Source organism: Daldinia loculata (assembly GCF_022478755.1).
Source record: "Daldinia loculata strain CBS 113971 unplaced genomic scaffold F4817scaffold_37, whole genome shotgun sequence".
NCBI classification, from domain to species: domain Eukaryota; kingdom Fungi; phylum Ascomycota; class Sordariomycetes; order Xylariales; family Hypoxylaceae; genus Daldinia; species Daldinia loculata.
The window spans coordinates 237265-261563 of NW_026054891.1; the positions used below are offsets into that span (position 1 = coordinate 237265).

Sequence of the window (24299 nt, forward strand, 5' to 3'; positions counted from 1 at the left end):
CCAATAGACGAGATAGTCGCGAAGAGAACTCCAAGGCACTGAATAATGATGTATATATATATAATGCATATATTAGGCCCGCTCATCCAACATTTTGGAATACCCTCATGCGCTCGCTTTTACATCTACCTCTACCTCTACCTCTACCATCTACCAACCCTAACATCTTCTCTACCGCTTCTATACCATCTACCATCGACTCGTTTACGTATCTCGTAACTTATATACGACTTCGCCCGCTATTATCTATACCTTGACGATAATCCAACTATGCTCACTTTTTCGCTCCTATTACTCTGCTGCGGCCTCCTGGTCTCGGCGCAAGAGAAACATGCCGGTACCTCCGTCGTGCGTCACAAGAGGGAGACGGGAACCTGCGAGCAGACCTATGGAGAAGGCTCGCAGTCGTGCGGCGGCAGCGGAAGCACCTATTGCTTCAACCCTAAAATCGGCCAGGTAGAAAAGAACTCGTATATCGTCCGTAAAAAAAAACAAATGCTAACTCAGAATAGTCGTGCTGCTCAGCAGACAAGGGATTTTGCGATTCGGGAAAGTATTGCGCGCCTGTCGCAGGGTATTGCTGTCTTGAGGTACGAGGCCGACGGTCTTGATCGATTAAGAGCCCGTTAGCTGACAACATGTAGGGAGAGGATTTAGAGACGTGCGCCCGTAATGCTGGTTTTACACTTCCTAGTTCGGCTTCGAATATGTCTGCGGATCCCCATACAGTAGCCAATGCAACAACTGTTGCTAGACCTACGTTAACAGTCCTTCCCTTCCTCAAAGAATCGCCAGCACCGACACCAATGATGGTAGACATTCAAAACAACTCATGTTCATTCGCTACCCATGCCAACTTGAACACGCCTATACCTGTACCAACCTTTATATCGCACACGAACGCAACGCTCCATCCACCTGTGCAGGTCTCTTCGGCAGTGAAGCGAGCTGAAACTTCGACGGGATTAGTGGCACTACTTAGTTTACTGAGCATTTTGGCTGTTTTTCTTCTGGATTTGGTTACTAGCCCTAGGTAGCTTCAGGACGGAATGTATTTCTATGAGAAGGAATCATGATGGCCTATTGTAATTGTCTAGACCTCTGGGCGCAACTATGAGGATATGTGGTTGGGGGATTCATGAAGTTGCGCGGTCCATTGTAGATAACTACGTTACGGTACCGGTTGAAGGTTCCTGCTTAATAGGTCGGGCAGCCCTCTTGTGCTCGCTGAAAGGCGCCAGAGAAGAATTCTTGCATAGCAACATAATGATAAAGAATCCCGCCAAGTACGGCAAGCTACATCCTTGATTAGCGCTAACACAATCAAAAGGGGCACCATTAATACTTACATGCCATAGGTTGTGCGCATTACCACAGTAGTCAAACGCGCCAGGGAACCATCGCTCGGGGACTTTGCTCGCGTAGACGCAAGCTCCAAGGACATAAACGAAGAGAGATTTGAGTAGATTGGAACCCGCATAGAAGTCAAGTGCCCAAGCAGGGCCTCGGGTCAGAACGATCTGGAAAACCGGCATAAAACCAGTGGCACCCAATCCCACAAAGAAGCCCACCCTCAACCAGGCCATATCCTGTCCATTAAACTTAGGATGCCAAGGGAGGATGGTGCCAGCAATGCCTAGCACAGCAGTTGCGGTCATGTACGTCCACCGACTAATCGGTTCACAATAAAAGGCAGTATACTCAGTTGTCATAATCGACGCCGCGATGAGCAATGAGATACCGGTGTAGTCGATGCATGCGAAGCGTTCCAGTAGAGTTTGGTCCGCAACACAGTTCATAGTGTGCCAAATAGTGCTGCAGACCAAGCATTTGCAAGCCGCGAAAAAGAAGACGGCGGCAATAAAAACATCCGTTTTCGAGTAAAGGGAGAAGTTGGCCGAAGTCGGATAGAAGTAAAAAGCGATGGACAGAATTAGTATCAAACCAAGCGCGTGAGACCAGATGTTGACCAGTTCGTTTGAAACGCCGAACATTGAGCGAACGCAGCCAATCTTGGATTCGGTGAAACGATATCCGCCAAGTATATGAGGATTGACCCTCCAAGGCACGGGAAGCTCCTCATACTTAATAAGGCCTTTCTCCTTAGCACGAGTAATTGCTCTTTGTACGTGCTCCTCGACGGTCTCTGCAGCACGCCAGGCTCGCTCAATACCATCGTCCACAACACCGAGTGCGCGTTCTATACTTTCGTCTACGACCCGTTGACCTTTGTCTATTAAACTTCCGGCAGCGTCGGCGGCATTCGCAAAACCTTGGTCGCGGAATTTCAAGGCTCGATTTTCGAAGTCGGTAAGCATGCCGTCGAGGAGTTCAACGCCAACACGCGCTTTCTCATTCATGGACTCGGCGGCTACCAAGGCTTCATGATATCTTGTGTCTAAAGTCTCGACCATAACCTGCAATCGCCGTCGCCCGGCGCCGATGACCTCTTCCGAAACTTGCGAGCATCGTTCACGCACTGCTTGTAAAGTTGAAAACGTTTTAGATATACTCGAATCCAGGTCGATAAATTCGCCGTAGCCCTCAAGGTATTCAAGTCTCCTCTCTAATTCCGAGAGGAACAGATCCACCTTTATTATATAGTTAGTATAATTGCTACTAGAGTCTCAAAGCGTTTGGGGAATGTACTTTAAGAAGTAAACCTTCTTCTCCGTCCATGATTTGCTGAACTAGAGAATGTCTTCTCCGAGGCATAAAAGAAGAGTGCCGCCTACGCCGACGTGGTAAGTTTTCCTGGTCGGCCGTGCCCGAACTTTTAGAACCAGATTGCTCTTGGTGAGAACCAAGAGCGAAGGTAGACGTGCAAGACATGATGGGGAAAAGGAGCGTATGATAAACTATAGCAAATGTAAGGGTTTATTGTTGGTGCCAACTAATAAAAAGGCTTGGGGCACGTCTAAGCTGTAAGACGTCCCTGCACGAGACAGTTTATATTGCGACTTAAACGATGCGAAGCTGACCAGCCAAACCATAAAAATGCAGAAATACTTTAAGGAGATTGGTCTCGAGGTTGTTACTTGTTGAGTAGCTGTGCAATGGTAAAATGCGCTGGAGGCGAAGTGGAGGAAAGTTAACTTTCACATGTGGAAGATTGTTGGTGTCATTGGTTGACGGAGGGGGCGCTACCTGAGCGCCCAAACTATCGGACAAGACGGATGGTTGTTAGCTTAGCTGCTTAGATAAGATCTAAAGTCAATACGTACCTCATGCAAGGGTAAATTAAGGTTCCCCACAATCGGAATCCCGTAGGTCGGTTGGGACGTACCGAATACGATAAAGGTTAGTCAGTTTCAAGAGAAGGCATTGACTTAACTGCTTTCAAATATGTGCAATAATTCTAGCTGTCGTTTTTGCTGTATATATCGTAGCAATGCCTGTATCCTCTTCAAAATTGAAGTTATAGTATCAATTAAATTTAATCATAAAGTTAGGCTCGTGGTACATGTACGAGCTGATAGAGCTGTGCGTAAGCCCCGACTTTCATTGACCCTAATTTCCACTAGGTAGTAATCTCCAATCACGATAACCCGTGGGGACGCATTCATGCAAAGTTACCTAATCCACCAGAGTCAAGTACCAAGACCGGCAGACGGCGATTAAAATATCCGGATTTAAGTAAGGCTGGATCTACAAACAAATTCATTCCTGATTGGCCAACTTTCCAATAGTCTAGACCTAGAGACTAGAGTCAAGACCTCAATACCCAGACGTCAACATCAAAAACACCGATATCAGTCATTAAGCTGTAGTTAGCTGTAGTATCTTAGTTTCTGAATCGCAATTGAGGTTACGCCCAAGTCTCGCCTTCAAACAACCCATCTTACCCTTCACGATGGCGATCGACGAAATCGTGACAGATGCGAATCTATCGACCGTGCTCGATGCTTCCCGCGATACTCGAGTACAGGCGTTGAGACTTGTTGACCAAATCGCGGCAGCTGGGCCTATAGAAAGCGCATCTCCAGAGGCCCAACTGGAGACCTCTAAGCAGCAGAAGCTCCTAATCACCAACCTTGCACAATTGCGCGGCCTTCATCGATCGGCCTACTTTGGTGCCCGTCAGACCAAATCGCAGACGTCCGAAGCGCGCCAGGAAGTTGACCGTCTACATCTACAACTTCAAAATCTATACTACGAGCAGAGACATCTACAAGGGGAGATCGCGGCTTGCGAGTCATACGAGTCAGTACCCACTGAAGCTCCATCCAACTATCTTCCTCCACCAATTCAAGACCTCATCTCCATCTCTACATCAAGCAACAATCCTTTCCGCAACCATTATACTTCATCGGCACCTGAACTTGCGCGAGAACTAATTGTATTCAGCCATACTTACCAAAAGCTTCCCCTGATACCTCTTGAAGAGTTCCTCGCATTGAAGCCCGACCATACCGACGATGACGAAAACGCCCTGATGATTGCACGGATCGAGCACGAACGCAGCGAGCGCGAGGCTCTAGAGCAGAAACGAATGGAATTGCTGAAGCGGAAACAGAAGCTTATTGCTGACAACAAGAAGAGAAAGGATGATCTCGCGAATCTTGATAAAGAGCTTGAAAAGTTCATTGACGTACGTCGACTCTGGAATATCGTTTGGTTACTATCAATGCTTACATACCTTAAACAGGCTGCCAAACCAATCCAGAAACTATTTGATAAGAATGTCTAACGTTCTGAGCTTAATGGTAGAGCCTTCGTGTTCTTGCGGCATCGAACTATCGCAAATTCACTGTCATGGCCCGTCTCATGATATCTCCCTATATTAGTAAAGCTAGACGGGCATATAAGGTAAGAAAAACTCTTGCTAAGTTTAAAAGGGACGCTAATCGTGTGTGCCTCAGCTGTTACGGAGCAATATCCGGGATATCTCATATGAAAACGGACATATACCCTCAGCCACGGAACGGGATCATGAGACCCCCTTTATTATCAACTAACTCGATCAGATGTGGTCAATCATCCCACGCGTAAATTATGTTGCGCTCGAAAAGAGCACTTCAAGCGTCGACCGATGATGCTTTAGGCAGAAGCCTTTCGATACGATTTAGGTAATTAGACGATATCTAATTAAGCGTTTCCTTGTACGGGTCTTGCAGATTACATGCTACATACATAATGTTGTTTACGCCGTACGGGCTAGGTGGGGTTTACGGCGGAAAATGTCAATGGTTGTGGCTCAGCTATCTGCAGCTCAATACACTAGCTGGCAATTGGTGTAATTTATCGTTATCCGCATCCGGACACATCTTCCATTGAGAATTCGGACTGCGGATTTCGCAGGCCGAATGGAAAATCAACTCCCTGGATTGATAGGAGCGAATAGTGGAGACAACTTCTTCAATGTATGCAAGGGGCATCACATATGTACACCGCGAAGTTTTAGTCTTAGAACAAGAAATTTCTTACTTGTAGCTAAAGCCGTACATGATTATAAAACTCCCAATTGCTTGATTCTAATGAGCTAATAGTGAACGAAAATAAATTTACTTATCACTTTCTCCCCAAATGCACGCTGTAATAAGTAGAGCTTAATCACCTGTTATGACACATATCTACGACAGATACCACAAGACCTGCGTGTCAAACCATGGAGCCGACAGCTAAGTGGCTAATAGACTTGGGACGAAAACTACCCGCAGACGCGTTGATTGGCCACATTTAATCCTACATCATAGCTGTAGTGACGCGTTTTCCTATCTGGACAGCTTGAACGCGTTTCACGCATTGGGGGCCCAGGTGGGCTCATGAAGTAACATGGTGTATCGTATGTATCGATCATTGCCAAGCGAAGCCGATATTTGGATAAGCCTTGCCGAGGACCCCTTATTGAAAGGCCCCCAGGTCTCTCGCAAAAAAGGTTCGGGACTCTTGTTTCGGGCAACGGGCTAGCTAATGTTTTATACGCGGCCCCCAGCTTTGCGAGCTACGCTAGCTAGCTTGTCTCCTATTGATGCGATTGTCGTATCTGTGCGATGCACGAGCCTTTCTTGGGGAATGGCGCTTCAGAAAAGAGTCGAGCTGGTCGAGTTACCAGTCGGTAGCACCATATCGAACCGCGCCTAGAGCTCAGAAAGGCAGAATTTGCAGTCATTCAGGTACCTACAGTGGGTAATAAGTGACGGATCCAGATCGACGGTGGACCAGTAATCTCGACTGGCAAATAAACGTGGATTGTTGGTTGAGCAAAGGCCAATCAGAATTGTCCGAGACGCATATTAAATTAGTTCGTACGGTCAGAGGATGGGCGAGCATGGGCTACATGGCATACGCTGCAGACCGGGGGTCATGTGCTACTGAACCAGTAACTGAACAGAGAGCTCAATGTCCATATCCATCCATATCCACCTTTGTAGGTCATTTGTACCGCTTCGGTACTACTGTACAATTCGATAGAGCATGGTCTTTTTGTTGGCGGCCTCCACACTGTCCTGCAGAAATGCGTAACGGGGTTGCTGCAGTTGCTGCGAAGAAAAAAGGGACAAATTTTTGTTGTGAAGAAGTGTCTTCATGATGATCAACAGGAGATTATTCTAACGACGTTTCAAAAATGTTCTATCGGTTGGGGGAGCCGAGTTTCGAAATTCTAAAAAGAAGAAGATTGAAAAAGGGACAGTACGGTATCAGAGTTCTACTTCTGGCAATTTGGCCCCAAACAGCGCATTTCTATTCGCGAAGGGGGAAACCACCGTGTATAAGTGACACTGTGCAACTATGGCTCAGCTCAACTCTAACAAGCGGATACCTAAGCAACCAACCCGGGCGCAGGTCTCGGTACTTGGAAGGTACAAGGGGATCATTTAAGAACATTACCTCGAAAGGCCGTCGGCATTTAAAAGGAATTACATGCAATTAACCGATCTGTCGCAATAATTTCGTTGCGATGTAACGTCGAAAGCATTTGACATATACGTACACTATAGAAACATGGGGACGCGGCATAAAAGACGCCACAGACAAGAAAGACCTCATCATCATCATTTGTCTATCTTACCGCAATCATGTCGTAAGTGTCTCTTGTCTTTCTGGGCATTTCTGATTTTGCAGCAGAAGCGAGACCAATGACGAAGGAAGGGTGACGACTAGCGGATGGCAGTGCGTGGCTAAACAAGGAAACAAGCCACCGTGGCCCGCGCAACTCGGTGCAGTTTTAAGTAGATGTATGGTTGTATGGAATGTACATATATAATGTAGGTATACATGCGTATATGTATGTACGTTGCAGCGTATGCACCTGTGATGTCGAGCTGCAGGAAGATAGCTTCAGCAGCGCAAACTTACATGTGCTCAAACCTGCCTATTTCTTGGATGCCTAACCGCAAATGAAATATATGTACTAGACTGCTAGACAAGCAACCCGGTGCCGAATTAGTGCATCTAGGCCACATGTCTACTTCCTGTAAATCATGCCATAGTGTAATATAAGGTAGGATGTACCTACACAAATCGTGCCTTCGGTATGGTATCTGTACTACGTTTGAAACGAGAGGCGCTTACATGTGGCGCAAGGGAAGCTATAGCCTCAGAATGTCATCATAGCATATGTACACTATACTATGATTATAGGCCATTGGTGGTACGTGGGCGCGCGAAGGATCAGACATGGAGTCATGTTTTCGCACATATTCTGCCGCACGGCAAGACCTCGAAGCTGGAACCTAGTTGGTGGGAATTGTGTCGTGCTCTTTCGTCTGAAGGAGTTGTGATACAATATCTGTAAAGAGATCAGAGGCTAGGATTGGAAACATGTCCAACACCATATGTATAAGTCTAGAGGCGATATGCTACCTGGAGTCAGATGGTGACGAAACCAGGGTGTATGTGCACACCATTAGGCCTGCCCAGAAACCGGTCGTGGATGGGCGCATGCATATTCGCTCGGCAAGATAACCAGATGCCTTGAGAAATATCTATCGTTGCGTTGCGCTGCGCTGCCCGCATCCCACTTTTGCCGTCTACAAGCGACGGGCTGCCACTAATAGCGAACGTATTACATGGTGCTACTGCAACGTCGAGACGCCTAACCTGGGCGGTTTTGAATAGGCAGTTGGGATTCTCGATGACGAATTCCTACATACACGTTAAACATTGTACATACCTGTATTTGATGCGTATTTGGAGATGGAAGAAAGAGCTAAACCAACCAGAGTCCTATCCGCACGTATCATACGTGTTTCTTTCATAAGCCCTTCTTGAAGATCAAAGAGGCTGAGAGTTGGAAGGATTGAAATTCTACAGCAAAGATTGACTTACTAACTCGCTAAGCCGACTTTACATACCTAAGGTAAGCTAACAATGGCTGACGCAGGTAAGAATCTACCTACCTACTCGATCAGCCTTGGGGCGGGATGGGCTGTAAACCTTGCACGCTACCGCATACTCCCAGACTCCCCACGCAACCTAACTATACCCAAGTGCGGTACCACTGTTGCCTATTCCCGATATACGGCCATGTACAGTACATCTTGCATCTCAACAGATGTAGGAGACGGACAATAATAGAAGCTGAAGTCATTGTTGGATATGAGTGTAACCAGGATGAATAATGAATAATGAATATACTTACCCACATACCTAGCATCTTAGTATAGAAGATTCTTTAACTTTGAATCCAAGATGCATCCGAATAACCAAGTCTAATGCCATTCGAAAAAGTTACCTATTAAGATCCATGGGTATTTAAGTGGATTCTGGTAAGATATAAAATAAATTCACCTGCAAAGCTAGATGCACACCGCGCCCTCAACCTACATGACGATGCCAGTCTCGAACGTGAGCAGTCGAAAGGAATCAGTTAGCCGTGTTAGGAAGCTTACGTCTAGGGCATGTCTGAATCGAGTAGCGTCGGTAGCTCAATTTGCAGCAATACGCCTTGTTTCTTTTTTCTTTCCCATGGGGAATTAAGTTTCCAATCCATCAGGAACGCTTTGTACGCTGGTTATGACGAAAGACGAGTCGAACTTCGACAGGGTAGTACCGTACTATGTCTCTTATTATTCCCGCTCTGGGCATTGTTAAAGAAAAAGGATACTATTCGATCAATCAAAGAGGCACAGTTTTGACTCTGACAGCTAGGTACCTTTTAAGGAAACAAAAGAGAGAAAACAACATACACATACATACATAATATACTTGTATTTCATTATCTAACAATACGTGCAGATGGGATCCATCATACCTATATGCTGTACTACATAGACATATACTCGATACACCTTATCCTCGCATCCTTTTGTTACTGCTCTTTTTCTAGCCAATTGTATAATTTACGTAATTCACGCCGCTCTCAATTCGAACAAACGCCCTTAGTCGTTTTACAATTATCGTTCATTCAATTGCATAAAGAGAGGTTGCGCCAACTTTCAATAACAGCCTTGCAGGCGGTACCTGACCATAGGTACGCTACAGAGCAGGTACACGTACTGTACATCTGGCCACAAAGCCCCCATAAACTTATGTACCTAAGGCATACTACATACGCTAGACCAACTAGCCTGTTAGCAGCTGGACCGGCTAGGCCCATGCTTGAAATAGCTGGGAATTAGAACCCTTCCCGTCGTCAGAGCTACAAATCCACTTTTGGGGGGCGCAGAATCCCTACCCATCTAATTTCTCTGTCGTACTAAACAAGGCTCCCCTTTTCCCTAATTGTTATTACTTTCATGAAGTTCAACCTAGTAATTTTCCAGCTTCCCTCCTGCTTTGCCAATTAACTGGTTTTTTATTTTTCCCTCCTTTCCCATTCCTCTTTTTTTTTCCACCCCTAGTATTGCAACCCAAGAGAGGTCAACCTAGGTTGTCGTGCAGTTAGTGCACCAATATCGCGGCCTTCTCCAGAAGTATCCCAGCCCCCCCTCTCCCTCTCCTACCCCCTTCCCACTCAACGTCCTTCCTTGTGTTATCTTTTCCCGACTTGCCATTGTAACTCCGTTTTCTTCTTCTCTTTTCCTCACTCCTTGTTGGCGACTCACCCACGCTCCTTAACCAAATACCTCAAGAGTCGAGAGCTTCTATCGTCTTGGCCGAATAATATACGAGGAGTCAATCGCAACACGTCACCACCAGCCATGTCGCTCTTCAGCTGGTGTTCGAAAAGAGTCGGAGGGCTGGCCATGCTAATGACCATAACCCTCAGCTACTGGGTTATCTCCAAGGAAGCAGCTGCAGCGCGATATGACTACAAGTATATCCCTCAGGATTCATTAAGCAAACCGTCGCATTCGGCCACCTCAACCTCCTCAGGAGGTGGCATCTGGACCCTCGTCTTCGCCTACTACTGCCTCCTAATTCATATACTGGTCTTCGCCTTCCCGATGCGATCATGCTGGGCTCTATTCGACGTAACTCGGAATTTGACCAAGGTTGCGCGGAGCACCTCGCTCAGGGATTTCAAGCTAACTCACCGTCGTCGCGGCTCGTCTACCTCTCTCTCCAGTTCCGAGACATTGACGTCCTCCAAAGAAGATTCGCTCCCTTCTTCTGCTACCAGCAGCGAAGCTGGCGACATTGAAACCGAATTCTACACCGACGGTGACAGTGTTCACGACCAAGTTGTTCACGCAATTGTTATTCCCAACTACAAGGAGGAGGTTGACAGCTTGAGAGAGACGCTCGATGTTTTGGCTTCGCACTCCCAAGCCCGATCCGACTATGATGTAAGTTGCTTTTTCCCAATGAAACGTTAGCGAGCTCAATCTGAGCTTGTCCATTTTGCAAAGCCATAATTATGCTGTTCTAGCATAATTGCACCAAAAGTTTGAGCTCCAGCGCTAATCCGCTTCGTTCTTAGGTCTACCTCGCTATGGAACAACGTGAACACAACGTCGAGATGAAGGCCATGGGTCTCATTCAAGAATTCGTTAAGAAGTTTCGTTCAATCGACTTTACTCTCCATCCTTCTGATATCCCTGGCGAGTCTCCTGGAAAGGGTAGCAACATCGCATGGGCTGCGCGCAAACTCAGTGAGAGGTATACCTCAACTATGAGGAAGAACGTAATTGTAACTGGAATTGATGGTATGCATAACGTCCCAGAATTAACCTAGGGGGCGATTTAACTCTAGAGCTGTTAATTGTGCAAATGAGCTAACCTAGTCAAAATACAGCCGATAGCCATCTGTCAACCAACTACTTCGCTCAACTTACGAACATGCACGTATCTTACCCTGAAACTGCGAGTACTACTCTGTATTCTGCTCCTATCATCTTCGACCGTAATGCTCATGCTGTCCCTGCTATTGTCCGTGTGGCAGATGTTCTATGGGCTGCCGCTGGTCTCTCTGGTCTCTACCGCGGTTCAACTATTTCCCCCCCTACTTCTGTCTATTCCGTGCCGCTTATGTTGGTCGACCGAGTCGGTGGTTGGGACGGTGATTCCGAAGCTATTGGCGAGGATTTGCACATGTACCTGAAGTGTTTCTTCGCGCTCAACGGAAACTTAACCGTGAGAGCCATCATGAGTCCTGTTAGTCAGAGCAATGTTAAGGGTAACGGTGGTAAGGGAGTTCGAGAGGTATACAACGACATGCAGGCCCGTTATAAGCAAGCTTTACGACACATGTGGGGAGCTTTGGATTCTGGATTCGCTCTTCGGAAGTTCGTGGAGCTCTGGCAAGAACGCAATCATACTGCCAGAGCTTTCCGCCCCCTCCACGTCGCCTTGTAAGATTTGACACTCAAATTTCTGGAAAATTTAAACTAATTTTGAGGCAGAAACAATCCTACCGATTCATACATCACGCAAAGTCAGCTCGACATTAGCCCAGAGCAGACTCTTGAGAGCCAGGTTTTCCATGATGTTACTTCCGATACGCTAAAGGAGCCTGACTGGAAACGAATCGTCTTCCTTTTCCACCGACTTTTTGAGGCTCACTTCTTACCCCTGCAGATGACCATCCTCGTTGTTGCTTCAACATTGTACATGTGGGTTACTGATAACTCGGACCCTCACCATTTGGGTTGGCTCTTCGCTGTTTGTAATGTCTTGAGGACAGCAGGCCTTATGGAGGTCGTACTAATGCTGTTCCTATACGAGAAGTTCCACAAGATTTGTGTCACCACGCGTGAGAGGGAAATGAACGAGGCTGGTCTATCCAAGGGAATGTGTTTCTCTCATCGTCATATTAAGAAGAACTTTATCGACTACGCCATGGCGCCGCTCGTCGCGCCGCTATATGGGTCGATACCGACAGCTCAGGCTCAACTAATGCACTTTTTCACGTTAGATCTGGTGTATACGGTCAGCAAAAAGGTTACGCGGCAAAGGGCAAAGTCTGTGCTCGCGAGTGTTATGCCGTAAAGAGTTTGGTTATTTTAAGTTTAATAATATTCGTCCAGACCGACTACTGCGGTGGTTCGGGTCTGTCGCGCGCTTCCAGTTCGATTCTCTATCAACCTGTTGAAGACCGACAAAGCGAGCGAACTTTTCAGAATTTTTGAAAGAAAGCTCCAACGAGCTATGTGTAAATAGAGGGCATGATGTTGATATGCATGGCATCGGCACTGGCATTCTAGATACGGGGATCCTTATTCTGGGCTCACGGAGTTCTAGGAGCAAATCGCAGGAACACGACGTTTTTCCTGCCGGCATTCGTTTACGAGGCAAGAGAAAGTGGCCGGGAAGAGTACGGCTCAGTAGTCCAAATCGGCTCGTCAGGGTCGAGGGACGCATCCGTCCGATTGGGGGGCGGGCTAGCCCAGCGAGGACGAGAATCGGGTTTTATGATGGGGAGAACCCAAAATACCTAATGCGCGAACCTAGCCCGGTAATATTTAATATTCATGTACATAAAGAAGCGCCGTCTTCCGACGGGGCTGGTGGATTGGGAGCACGCCGGTGAACGAGAATAGTTGTCAAGTAGTACTCTTGAAACTTACAACGATAAATGATACATCGCATTGCTCTAGAGCCGAACATGTACGGAGAATATGATCTGTAATATTGCTTTGCATAATAGGACGTTTCGGAGGCCGGTCCGATTGGTAGGCCATCCAACTGGCAGACCTGAGTTGAATGTTGTTTATGTTGAAGTTTGCTGACTTCACCAGCATGATATATCTCACTCTTCAAAAGCCGAATTTATAAACCGACACATTAATATTCCTGCGTACGGCGCGTTCGTTTCTTGTAACCAGAGTAAGAAAGAAGAAATGCAGCATCTAAGCGTTGGAGTTCCGTCCATTAGGTACATATTCCAAAGCCCTAGCTCCGAGTCGAGTCGGAGTAGACGCAACTCGACCAATCGTATTACACGGTTTTATTGGGGAGACGCGCGCTGTCCTCTAGACCGCACCTCCTGGGGGCTTCGCGATTGAGTACGCAGCGCTGTCGTCCGTTCTGCCTCGGGGTCTGGCTGTGGAGTCCGTTACTGACTTGCTCCGCGAGGGCATGGAGGTTAGGTTTTTCTTTGCGGGTGAGGCTCGTTTGTAAGGGAGGATGAAGTGTATAAATGCACCCGAGGGCCTCGCGTGTTTGGGTTGGGATTTCGTGGTAGTCTCCAGCCTAAAACTTGGGTTTTGATATTTATACTCTCTTACTTGCTTACAGTACTCATAAGGTTTTTTTTTTTTTTTTTTCAGGGACTCTTTTTTTGAAAAGTCTTTATATTTCTTCCAGCGAAGGTAACGGCTAGACAGACAAGACAAGATGGCTGCTGTTAACGCAAACGGTTCCGCGCGACATACCGTCCGCGTCGGTGTTTTCATCCCTACGATGTGCCAGCTCCTCGACGCGGCGGCGGTTGATATTATTGGTTCTATGAGCTATGAATGGTCAGTCCCCAAACTCATATCACTACATTGGGTAGTTGTAATCTTGTTCGGAAAACTAATGTGTCCCCAGTACGTCGTAGAGTGTCCTATCCCATTCCTCTCCGGCCTTGTAGAAAAGGGCTGTCGACGCTATGGAATGAATATATGACTGGCCTATACAAGACATATATATATATATTTATGTGTGTACTAAATATCACCTACTAATAATCCAACGCAGACATGAACGCCTTCCGCCACCTCATCCCCGACCCCATCATCGACCTAGCCCCCTTCGTCGAGATCCACTACATCGGCTCCGTGCGCGCGGGCGAGCACATCAAAGTAACGTCCAACGAATCGATCCTAGCCACGGACCACTACGGCGACGCGGCGGTCGCCCCCGGCAAGCTCGACATCGTGTTAGTTCCCGGGCCCGATCCATTATCGCATACCGAGGCGGCCGCGCTGGAGTGGTTGGCCGCGCAGGCGGCTACGGCTGGTGTTGATATCTTGAGCATATGCACGGGCATCTTCATTTGCGGCGAGGCTGGGCTGGTTAAGGGGAAGACGGTGTGTGGGCCGCGCGCGTTGCAGGATATGATCCGCGAGAGGGGATTTGGCGAGAAGGAGTTGGTTGGGCATAAGTATCGCTGGGTGCAGGATGGGAATTTGTGGTCGGGTGGTAGGTTTTTTTCTTTCTTTATTCTCCTTCCTTCTTGCGGTCGTATCCTTATATTCGTTCGTACGAAATCTTTACTAATACTGGTCTCGTTAAATTTAAAGGCGGCGTGACCAACTGCAACGACCTCGTAGCGGCGTACTGCCGCGCGACGCCGCGACATTTTGCTCGGCCTCCTGTGGAGATGGCTATCGAGATTATGGAAGTGACTGACCGTGGGCGAGAGTATGGTAATGGTCAGTCTACCTTTCTTCCTCCGCATTTTGCTGGGGGGTTTTTTTTTTTTTTCCTTCCGGGCCTGGCTAACGTGCTCCGGCGCAAACAGAGTTACCCCTCGAAGACAAGATCAAGGAGATCATCGCGCAGGCTAATGCGGTTATTGCTGCTAAGAATTGAGAGCGGGATCGCCTAAGAGTTAGATATGGCTAAGGGGTGGAGGTGGGACTCGCTCTTTTACCTGGTGTTTGATGGAGATAGATGTAAGGGGTGAAGGATAGTATGGTAAAATTGTGAAAGGAACGAGGACTACTCTGTACTCTTGAATTTGATAGTAAAGAAAGAAAAGAAACGAGGAATTATATGTTAACTGAGACATTCTCTAACAGGCGTTGGCTTTATGGTGACTGAGACGCAACGTCATGATAGTGTTTCTCCTGAAGACCTTCCTTAGGCTGAACCCCTATTTTAAAGACGTTATATCTTACATACTTGCCTACCTGACATACCGTTGAACAAAGTCCATACTTTGTCTTCAACTTTTATGATATATATCATGCCTCTATTTCTAATATGAAAAACTTGAAAGTCGTTTGCTTCAACTTATACAATCTCATTAGTATTAGGTAGGAAATAGGCATACTATCCAAGTCATGACCTAACTAATACCTACTGGTATTAGATTAAAAGCCCTTATCAACCGCCTTCCCATTTTCCCCGTGACAAACGAGAAAGAAATCGTAAGGTATACCGTCATTTGTTGTTGTCATACCTAATACAGCTGTACCATTGGCTAGGCCGAGGCTTCGCAGCAGCAGCTGGTTGCCCGTCGCTAAAACCTTCTGAGCAAAGCGGCTGCAATGGTCCGTGCGGATAAGCCTCTTTCTAACTAGCGCCGCCTTATCTATAAACGCGGTAAGACTTTTTGGGTGGGGTGTTGCTGCGGCGGAAGTTTTTTTACTCGAGGAAAAAAAAATTTGGAGAAAGTAAAGACGGACAGCTAGTTAGCTCTCAACTTTTTTTTTTTTCACTTTCTTCTTCAACGGGTCTCGAGTCGCGTCCGAAGTCTTTTTTTTTTCCTCTTCCTCTTCCATAAAACATCGTGTTCCCTCTTGCGCTTTGCAAGTATCATTCCATAAACAACAGTGTTCCTCATTGAGTCTTCAATTCCATCTCCAGTCCAAATCGCATCTTCTATTTAACCCAAAGTCAAACTTATCATTCACAATGCCTATATTGCCTGTCGCCCTCTACGGGCTTGAGGTCCCGGCGCAAGGCATCATGGTTCCCGCTATGCAGGAGGAGGTTATCCATGGTGCTTCTGTAAGTACTATGCGACATTATTACGACGGAATTCCCCCCTCTCCGCCGCTTCGTCATGTCTTGTATTTCGGTCCGAAGTTGTAAGTACTAATATGGAATCTCAAGTATCGCATCACTATGGCTGCTCTTGACCCCACCGAGGAGCCTGAAGCCGATGATGAGGGCAATATCCCCGCCGTCCCGCGTTCTACGCTTAAGCTCATCCGCAAGCGACCTTCTCTCAACGACGAGCTTGATGACGAATTCTTAAACCAGTTCATGGGTGGCGGTGATTCGGATGAAGATGACGACGAAGAAGATTCGGATGAAGAGGCCAATGGCGGCCCTAGTGACCCCTCCAAGTCGAAGAAGGCCCGGCGCGAGGCTGCTCTGCAAAAACTCATCCAAGCTGTCCAAGAGGAAGACTCAGATGAGGAGATGGAGGACGATGATGCCAAGCCCAAGTCGAAGGCTAATGGCGTCGCTAAGGCCACTAAGAAGGGCAAGAAAGGCAAGGAGCCCGCTACTTCCAGCGACGACGAGGATGACGATGAGAGCATCGATTCTACTACTCTAGATCTCGAGGAGCTTGTCGTTTGTACCCTTGATACTGAACGCGTATGTCTTGCCTTGAAATCTTTTTATAGCTCTGCTAACGTAACCCAAAGAACTACCAACAACCCCTCGACATCACCATTGGCGCTGACGAGGAGGTCTTCTTCGTTGTTAAGGGTACTCACACCATTCACTTAACTGGTAACTACGTTGTCGATCCTGACGATGTCTCCGACGAGGAAGACGAGGACGATGATGACTACGGCATGGGCATCGAGGAGTATGGCTCTGATGACTCTGAGGTGGATGAGCTCGATGATCTCCAGGACCCTCGTGTTACAGAGGTAGACACCGACGAAGAGGATGCTCCTAAACTGGTAGCTGCCGAGACCAAGAAGGGCAAAAACAAGCGCCTTGCTGAGGAAGCGGAGAGCCTTGATGGCTTGATGGCCAAGGCTGAGGAGGCCAAGTTGAGCAAGAAGCAGCAGAAAAAGCTCAAGAACAACAAGGGCGAGCCTGTTGTTAAGGAGGATGCTAAGGCCGAATCCACCAAGGACGCTTCCACCAAGGGTGATAAGAAAGTCCAGTTCGCCAAGAACCTAGAACAAGGCCCCACTGGTTCGGCTGCCGCCGAGAAGGGCGCTACCCCCGGCGTAAAGGTTGTCCAGGGTGTCACTGTTGACGACCGCAAGATAGGATCTGGCCGCGTCGCAAAGAAGGGTAACAAGGTCGAAGTTCGATATATCGGCAAGCTTCTGGATGGAAAGGTTTTCGATGGTAGGTTTCGCTCGCGGAGAATGATGTATGGATGTTTGCTAACATGAAAATAGCCAACAAGAAGGGAAAGCCCTTCAGCTTCTCTGTAGGAAAGGGAGAGGTTATTAAGGGTTGGGACATTGGAATCCAAGGCATGGCCATTGGTGGCGAACGCCGACTGACTATCCCTGCTCACCTCGCGTACGGAAGCAAAGCGCAACCTGGCATCCCTGGCAACAGCACATTGGTGTTTGATATCAAGCTGATGAACATAAAATAAGCGCGCAGTAGTCAACGTGTGTAGCATTTCCTTGGCATTTCCTTACCTGCAGATACCACTACGGTTGTACTCTTATGTCTGGTTTTTTCGGTCAAGTTTTTCGGTACGATCAGTTGACGAGTCTCATAATGTCGCGCTGTTGGGTCTCCGACCTGCGCGAATCTGCGAGGATCTGGCGTCTCGTCAGGCGCAGGAAGCAGATGTTGTCATAAGGGATGACGAGGTCTGCGTTGCATTACAGGCGTACAATTTTCGAGGGAGGTTGGGTATCCTCTCCGTGCACGTGTTTCCGCTGATTTCTATAGGCAGTCCTGATACTCTCAGATAGACTAGCTATACTGAATTCGTTATTTTCGGTTAATCGCCGTGGTTGTTCGATTTGTGCTTTCTGTGAATGATAAGTGGTCTTCGTGATAGGTTATGGGTTTTCATGAAGGAGAGTCTTCCTATTAACACCAATTTATAATGGCATAATAGTAATAAAATCCTATAGGTCAGTACAATATGGTAGGTAGGGGTAGAAGCTGTAGGTAAGGTCGAACATTCTGTTCCAATTTAGAGTCCTAAGTTAGGTAGGTTAGGAAAGGTAGGAAGCAAGCTAAAACCAACCTTGTAAGTGTGATAGACTATTAGCAGTTTGTGTGTAGAATTATTTTGAAATTTAAAGATATTAATGAACCATATATAGGTATTTGAATGTATTAACGTTTTCATTCAAGCTTCCTATAAAAAAAACTACATTGTTCCCCCGTGTTACTTGTACTTGTCTCTATAACAGTCGAAAGTGGTAGTCGTTTTACTGGGCTTAAATGCTCTCGAGATTTAGACAAGCCCCTATTGAAGAAGCCATAGCTAGGTAGGCAATTATATGTGTTTGCTTGAACTTCTGTGCTCCGCTTAATCGGCCATCAAACGACCTGAGCAAGGAATTTGGTAGGACGCATACCTGAGTAGCCCCTATTTTTACTATTCTCCGTAAATAAGAATGGCGCATCTGTACACAGAATCAACATTTATTATTCACTTTTTGTTCCTGTTACATAATTCGCTTAACTTGGCAGCGGGACTCCTGGACAGCACAATCAAGTAGACGTATTAGACTTAGTTATTTGATTTACTTGTTCGGTGTCGAATTAGCTATGTCGATTCATGTTTCTAAATATTCTTCTCTGGTCCACTTGTAAGGTATTATTCAATAAGAATACGTATTGATATGTTTCTCCTCTATTCTATATTTTAAAGGCAAGATCTTACACAACTTACTACCTTGTTCAGCTGAGGTGTAGAACTTGTATCACAATGAGCTACCTGGTTGGAGTTAGTATTGTCAGGGTTCTAGATGGGACATCTAGAACAAAGGATGCTGTCAAGTATGAATAGTCGTAGGCTCCTGTAGCTAGCTTAGAGTTCCTCGCGGAACAGCGAAGTTGTCTCCTCACTTCTTGCTCCACCTCGTGACAAGTAAGAAAGGTTAGTCCAAGATAATGGTCATTTTCTTCACCGAATCTACCACACGGACCGCGTTATAGACTATTTTGACCCAATTGCTAGTTTTCTTTCATAGCGATGGGTTAATTGACTCCTCGGTGGCAAAAATAGTTTGAAATACTAGAAGGAAAGGATGCACCCTTAGAACTATTCTAAAGGGTCTTCATCTAATTAATGCAGCTCGGATCCTATCATCAAGCTATGCCGTTAGAAAATTTTAAAAGAGGATGGTCTTCCTTGACATTTCTATACCCAGGTGATCATCAGGATGTTTCTCCAGTGATGTACTGCCTGCTCGCTTTAAGTAAACACCACTCACCATCGACATATTCATAGACGTGTACGCTAGACTCGGCCCGTATGGATACTTTTCCGATTAGATTGTGCAACCTAGATGCATACTAAGGTAAACCAGTCCCGGCCACTGGTTTTGTTACGTCGGTTATCACTGAAGACTCTCGTACTTGAGGATACACAACAGGCACATCCCGGTTTACACAAGCATTACATGATAGTACGGGCAGACGTTCCATCTCCACTCTGTGTTCCGGTAATGGAATAGCTTGCGTTACAGTATATCTCGGTAATTGGCGAATTTTCCCGCGTGTCTCGTGCATTTGTCTGATATCTAGTCCAATGTTGCCCCATAGGAGGCCTTTCAGGGGTTCAGGTATTCACTGACAACCTCTGAAACAGACCAATCAAGCCTTTTTAAGAAGAAGAAAAACTAATTGTGTGTTCACAATGGCCTCATGATGCCAAATTTATTGGTGGCATCAACAAGAAGGCAAAAGTTTTGGCGAGCTGAACAAATAGGTGGTGCAAGGCCGAATCGCGGTTACAGCAAGCTGGAGGATACACGACATCCACGCAGAGTTGATACTTGCATAATAATACTTGTCCATTTTTATAGAAAAGAGGCTCAAAGTAAACAGGATTAGGCCAAGTTCGATGGATAGGAGACCGGCAATTCGCATAGTAATTTGCGAGCTTGCAGTTGAGATGTTTGCATCCGCTACTAGGATAGCCTTGGTACCTAGGCATTTATATCCTCGAAAACAGACTCCTATAGTAAAATTATCCACAGCTAATGTAGTCTCTCCTCTAGGAATATACCCCATTTTACCTTTTCTTATTTCTTCCAATGTCTCTCCATTGTTGTGTGCTACGGGTAAACAAGGATACACATATTTCACAACTAGTTTCCTTTCATACCACAACCTCACACACGTGGTCGCTAGTTCACTTGATGGGAGGGCTAGAAGCAACGTCTTCGGGTTAATACTTGTTGACCACCAAGTTTATTGTAGGGAGACGTGTCAACTCGGTGAATATTGAAGACACACCGTCCTCATCTCGCCAGAATACAGACGGAATTCCACAGTAACATGGTCACTATTGGGTAACTGCTTAACGGAAAACTACCGAGAGCAAGTTCGAACAAGACGATCCACGAGAGCCCCTTTTCCTTATCTAGGTGTACCCTTACTGGCATTATATTGCAGCTGTGGATAACTGGTGGAGAGTGACCTTATCAACTATGCTCTTTCAAAACACTGGGAAAGATATCTGAAATATAAAAGGCAAAATCACCAGATGGCAACTCAATAGTGTCCTGAAGTGGCCTGACTCACGTAGTAATAGCAGGTTATTCTATTATTACAGCTGGAACTTGTCGTAACCACCTGCAGGTACGTACCGCTCAAGGTGAGCACCTTAGGCGTGTTGACCCGTGCACATAGATGCATATGCATCTACACCTACCTTCCTTCCGCTCCTTACTCATGACAATTCCCCCCGGCGCTCTTTCCTTCTTGTTTCTAAACAGCTTATCTTAGGCACGCGTGAACTTTAAAAGTGCCTAGTTCAGCCAATTGGATCTCTCTCAATCCTATCTAGATACGATAGAAGGTACGATTCTAAGGAGCGCAGTTGTTGCCTGGCCGTCGCTCCCCGCCGTCCTTTACCTTTGCACAAACCACCCAACTATTTATTTTTCGACATTATTCCCCAGACAGGCAAGAGAAACATTCTTTTTACAACTAACGAGGGCACACCCTATCAAGCCACAGAGGTAGCCTGCAGAGTCGGCACACACAATACGGTGCGACTTTTCATTTGATCTCGTCCTCCGCATCTTGTACCGACTTCTAAGGATCTACTCGGCCTTCTTTTTCGTGTCTTGCCCTGCCTTGCCCTGTCTCCCGATCAACAACATCGTCAAACCTTTGATCAAACGGTCTAACCTCCTAAAATCATCCCTCTCACTTACTGTTAACTATCTTTGACTTTGCCTAGCCTGTTGGAATTGGCTTCCATTCCCTCACTAGGCTCTTTTAATCAGTTATCTTCTGTGTACCTGATCTAACCGACGCGACTGCCTGTCGCTTGATCGAGACAAGATGCCGAACATCGATGGATTTATCGATGGAGTGATGAACAAGGTGGCATCTGTTGATGATTACATCAATAGATCAACTTTTGGTCGCGTCTTTCGCCTGGATGGATCTGGTCACGTAAGTTAAATTTCTTTCATCCTTCTTCACAAGTCATCACATACATCCTCAATGAACCGTTTGATACGATAGATATGGATTCTATCTACGCGATAACCCTATCCTGTTCTCTCGGGCCCATACCATACAATATTTCCAACAAACACAGAAAAAGTCACCATACTAACAGCAATTAGCCCCAAACCGTCCGTGGTTCGTCTTTCTTTCGAGAGATCCGTGCCGGCTTGACTACCTTCGCAACTATGGCATACATTGTTGCTGTCAATGTGAGCATCCTATCTACTACTCCTCTTCTTAATCTATATACCTAACCAAAACAAGGCTGCTGTTCTTGCAGACTCCGGAGGCATGTGTCAGTGCCCAGAGGGATCTGAACCTGGCTGCCCTGGCGACTTTGAGTACGCCAATTGCCAGACAGGTAAGTACTTGCTAACTCCGAATGAAAAAAATTTCACAAGTTGGAACCAGGGCTGACTCTTATGTAGTTCTGAAGCGGGATCTGATTACCGCTACGGCGGCCCTCTCTGGCCTTTCCAGCATCGTGTTCGGATTCCTTACGAACCTTCCTGTTTCTCTCGGGTATGCCAACTCTCATCTTATATGGATTTCTTATCACATTATTCTAACCCACTTCAAGACCAGGTATGGGCCTTAACGCCTATTTCACCTACCAAGTCGTCGGTTGGCACGGCACAGGCATGGTCCCTTACAAGGTCGCTCTTCTTGCCATCTTTGTGGAAGGATGGATCTTTGTCTTCCTAGCTCTGACCGGAATGCGACAGTGGCTGGTTCGAATGATCCCGGCTACCATCAAGACGGCCTGTGGCGTCGGCATCGGCTTGTTCCTTACCGAGATCGGATTGTCCTATTCTGCAGGTATCGGTGCCATCACGGGCGGATTCTCTACTCCTCTCACAATTGGAGGATGCCCTGCCGAGTATCTCAACGACAAGGGAGAGTGCTCTAGCCACATCATGACGAATCCTGGGGTAAGAATCATTATACACAGCATTGAGTATTTAGCTTACAATTGGTAACAGATGTGGATTGGCATCTTTATCGGCGGCATCTTCGTTGCGTTTCTGATGGCCTTTAAGGTCAAGAGCGCCATTGTCATCGGTATTGGAATCGTGTCAATCATGTCTTGGCCGTGAGTGGAACCTTATCTTACCCCTTACCCCTTACCCCTTTTATCTATCGAATGAAACTCAACTGATAATTATTAGCCGCAACACCTCTTTCACTTACTTCCCTTACACAGAGGCTGGCGAGGAACGGTTCCAGTTTTTCAAACAGGTCATCGCATTCCACCCGATCAAGACTGTCTTGAATGCCCAGGACTGGGGTCTCGAGGGCGCTGCCGGAGCCCAATTTGCCTTGGCTCTCGTTACCTTCCTCTACGTCGACATTATTGACTGTACTGCGACCCTGTACTCGATGGCCAAGTTCTGCGGTGTTGTGGGAGAGGATGGCGACTTTCCCCGCTCGACCCTTGCGTATTGCACTGATGCAGTCATGATTTCAATTGGTTCCCTCTTTGGTTGTTCGCCTGTTACCGCCTTCATCGAGAGCGGTGCAGGAATTGCAGAAGGTGGTCGTACCGGATTGACTGCAATTTCAGCTGGTGTTTGCTTCCTCGTCTGTTTGTTCTTTGCCCCGATTCTGGCCTCTGTTCCGCCCTGGGCTACGGGATCAACCTTGGTTTTGGTAAGCTTGCCTATGAATGCTACAGTCGAAGAGAGTCGCTAATATTATCTTTCAAGGTCGGTTGTCTAATGATCCGCCAAGTCATCAATATCAACTGGCAGTACATTGGTGACGCTGTCCCGTCTTTTGTCACCCTGGCCTTCATGCCCTTCAGCTACAGCGTCGCCTATGGTCTAATTGCGTGAGTACCTTCTACTAAACAAATAAACATATGCTAATCGGAACTATAGGGGTATGCTGGTCTACGTCGTCCTGAACAGCATGATCTTCTTTATCGTATGGGTCACTAAAGGCAGAGTCATCCCGTCAAACTGGCACGAGAAGGAGGTGTATGATTGGGGACTAGGAGCCAGAGATATCCCTAGCTGGATGAAGCGTGTTGCCGGAAAGGTCATGCCAGGCCGCTTTCAATTCGAGACTAACAGTCAGAAGGGTGACGTGGAGCTGGTGGACAACGACAGCGTTATGAACGCCGCCACTGAGACCAGCTCACGAGGCCATTCGGATGAAGAAAATAAGGATGTACACGTCATGCAGAGCAACCCTCAGCATCGTATTCGACACCGCGAGCACGACCTTCCCTCGCTCAACTAGACGAGCAAAGCAGCAAGGAAGCCAGTTGTATATGCCTGTTGCAGGCATACATTCTCTAATTTTGGAATGCTTTGAGACACTAATACGCACGAGTGAGGGATTGGCGTAAGTGGAGGATGAGGATCACGCAGATAATGGCAAGCAAAGGACGAAAAAGGACGGAAAAGGACAAGGTGAGATGGTTGGCAAGATGCTTTCTGAGATGTCTACGGAAATTGACCAGGATCCTTTTCCCCAAGGCGTATATAATTGTGAAGTAAAAGGAGGGAAAGGGGAAAAATGAATGTACTGGCAGGATCTCTTGCTTAGCTTTACAACGACAGAGCAAAGATAAAAACAGGCATAGCTTTGTAGCAATGCAGAGAAAGGATATTCATGAAAAAAAAAAAAAAGCTGTGATAACTGTAGTGTAAATACTCCCCCCTAATTGATAGCTA

The 24299-nt window shown here is 46.7% G+C and overlaps 7 protein-coding genes across 7 annotated transcripts; 6 read left to right on the top strand and 1 right to left on the bottom strand.

The window, feature by feature from the left end:
* The first annotated feature begins 30 nt into the window (after positions 1-30).
* F4817DRAFT_167550 (uncharacterized protein) lies at positions 31-1296 on the top strand. The gene is made up of 3 exons (XM_049298168.1): positions 31-456; positions 513-590; positions 645-1296. The coding sequence occupies exons 1-3, from the start codon at positions 271-273 to the stop codon at positions 1035-1037; spliced, it is 657 nt and encodes a 218-aa protein (XP_049157446.1). The 5' UTR covers positions 31-270; the 3' UTR covers positions 1038-1296.
* On the bottom strand, positions 1198-2832 carry F4817DRAFT_317551 (HlyIII-domain-containing protein; the record flags this gene model as incomplete). Its single annotated transcript, XM_049300815.1, has 3 exons — positions 1198-1296; positions 1350-2591; positions 2650-2832. 3 exons carry the CDS (start codon positions 2830-2832, stop codon positions 1198-1200), a joined length of 1524 nt encoding a protein of 507 aa, XP_049157447.1.
* A 939-nt stretch (positions 2833-3771) lies between these two features.
* Positions 3772-4858, top strand: F4817DRAFT_167564 (Fms-interacting protein-domain-containing protein). Its single transcript, XM_049298169.1, has 3 exons — positions 3772-4203; positions 4348-4591; positions 4649-4858. The coding sequence occupies exons 1-3, from the start codon at positions 3854-3856 to the stop codon at positions 4688-4690; spliced, it is 636 nt and encodes a 211-aa protein (XP_049157448.1). The 5' UTR covers positions 3772-3853; the 3' UTR covers positions 4691-4858.
* Positions 4859-9824: 4966 nt separating this feature from the next.
* F4817DRAFT_167630 (glycosyl transferase family group 2-domain-containing protein) lies at positions 9825-12409 on the top strand. The gene is made up of 4 exons (XM_049298170.1): positions 9825-10673; positions 10808-11033; positions 11123-11678; positions 11730-12409. Exons 1-4 carry the CDS (start codon positions 10086-10088, stop codon positions 12313-12315), a joined length of 1956 nt encoding a protein of 651 aa, XP_049157449.1. The 5' UTR covers positions 9825-10085; the 3' UTR covers positions 12316-12409.
* Positions 12410-13662: 1253 nt separating this feature from the next.
* On the top strand, positions 13663-14844 carry F4817DRAFT_317554 (class I glutamine amidotransferase-like protein; the record flags this gene model as incomplete). Its single annotated transcript, XM_049300816.1, has 4 exons — positions 13663-13768; positions 14008-14451; positions 14553-14684; positions 14774-14844. 4 exons carry the CDS (start codon positions 13663-13665, stop codon positions 14842-14844), a joined length of 753 nt encoding a protein of 250 aa, XP_049157450.1.
* An 805-nt stretch (positions 14845-15649) lies between these two features.
* On the top strand, positions 15650-17918 carry F4817DRAFT_342815 (uncharacterized protein). Its single transcript, XM_049303945.1, has 4 exons — positions 15650-15987; positions 16093-16584; positions 16635-17298; positions 17352-17918. Exons 1-4 carry the CDS (start codon positions 15892-15894, stop codon positions 17555-17557), a joined length of 1458 nt encoding a protein of 485 aa, XP_049157451.1. The 5' UTR covers positions 15650-15891; the 3' UTR covers positions 17558-17918.
* Positions 17919-20821: 2903 nt separating this feature from the next.
* F4817DRAFT_342816 (permease family-domain-containing protein) lies at positions 20822-24248 on the top strand. The gene is made up of 9 exons (XM_049303946.1): positions 20822-21561; positions 21738-21827; positions 21883-21979; positions 22047-22140; positions 22199-22550; positions 22602-22711; positions 22788-23268; positions 23325-23449; positions 23499-24248. Exons 1-9 carry the CDS (start codon positions 21448-21450, stop codon positions 23860-23862), a joined length of 1827 nt encoding a protein of 608 aa, XP_049157452.1. The 5' UTR covers positions 20822-21447; the 3' UTR covers positions 23863-24248.
* The last annotated feature ends 51 nt before the right edge of the window (positions 24249-24299 follow it).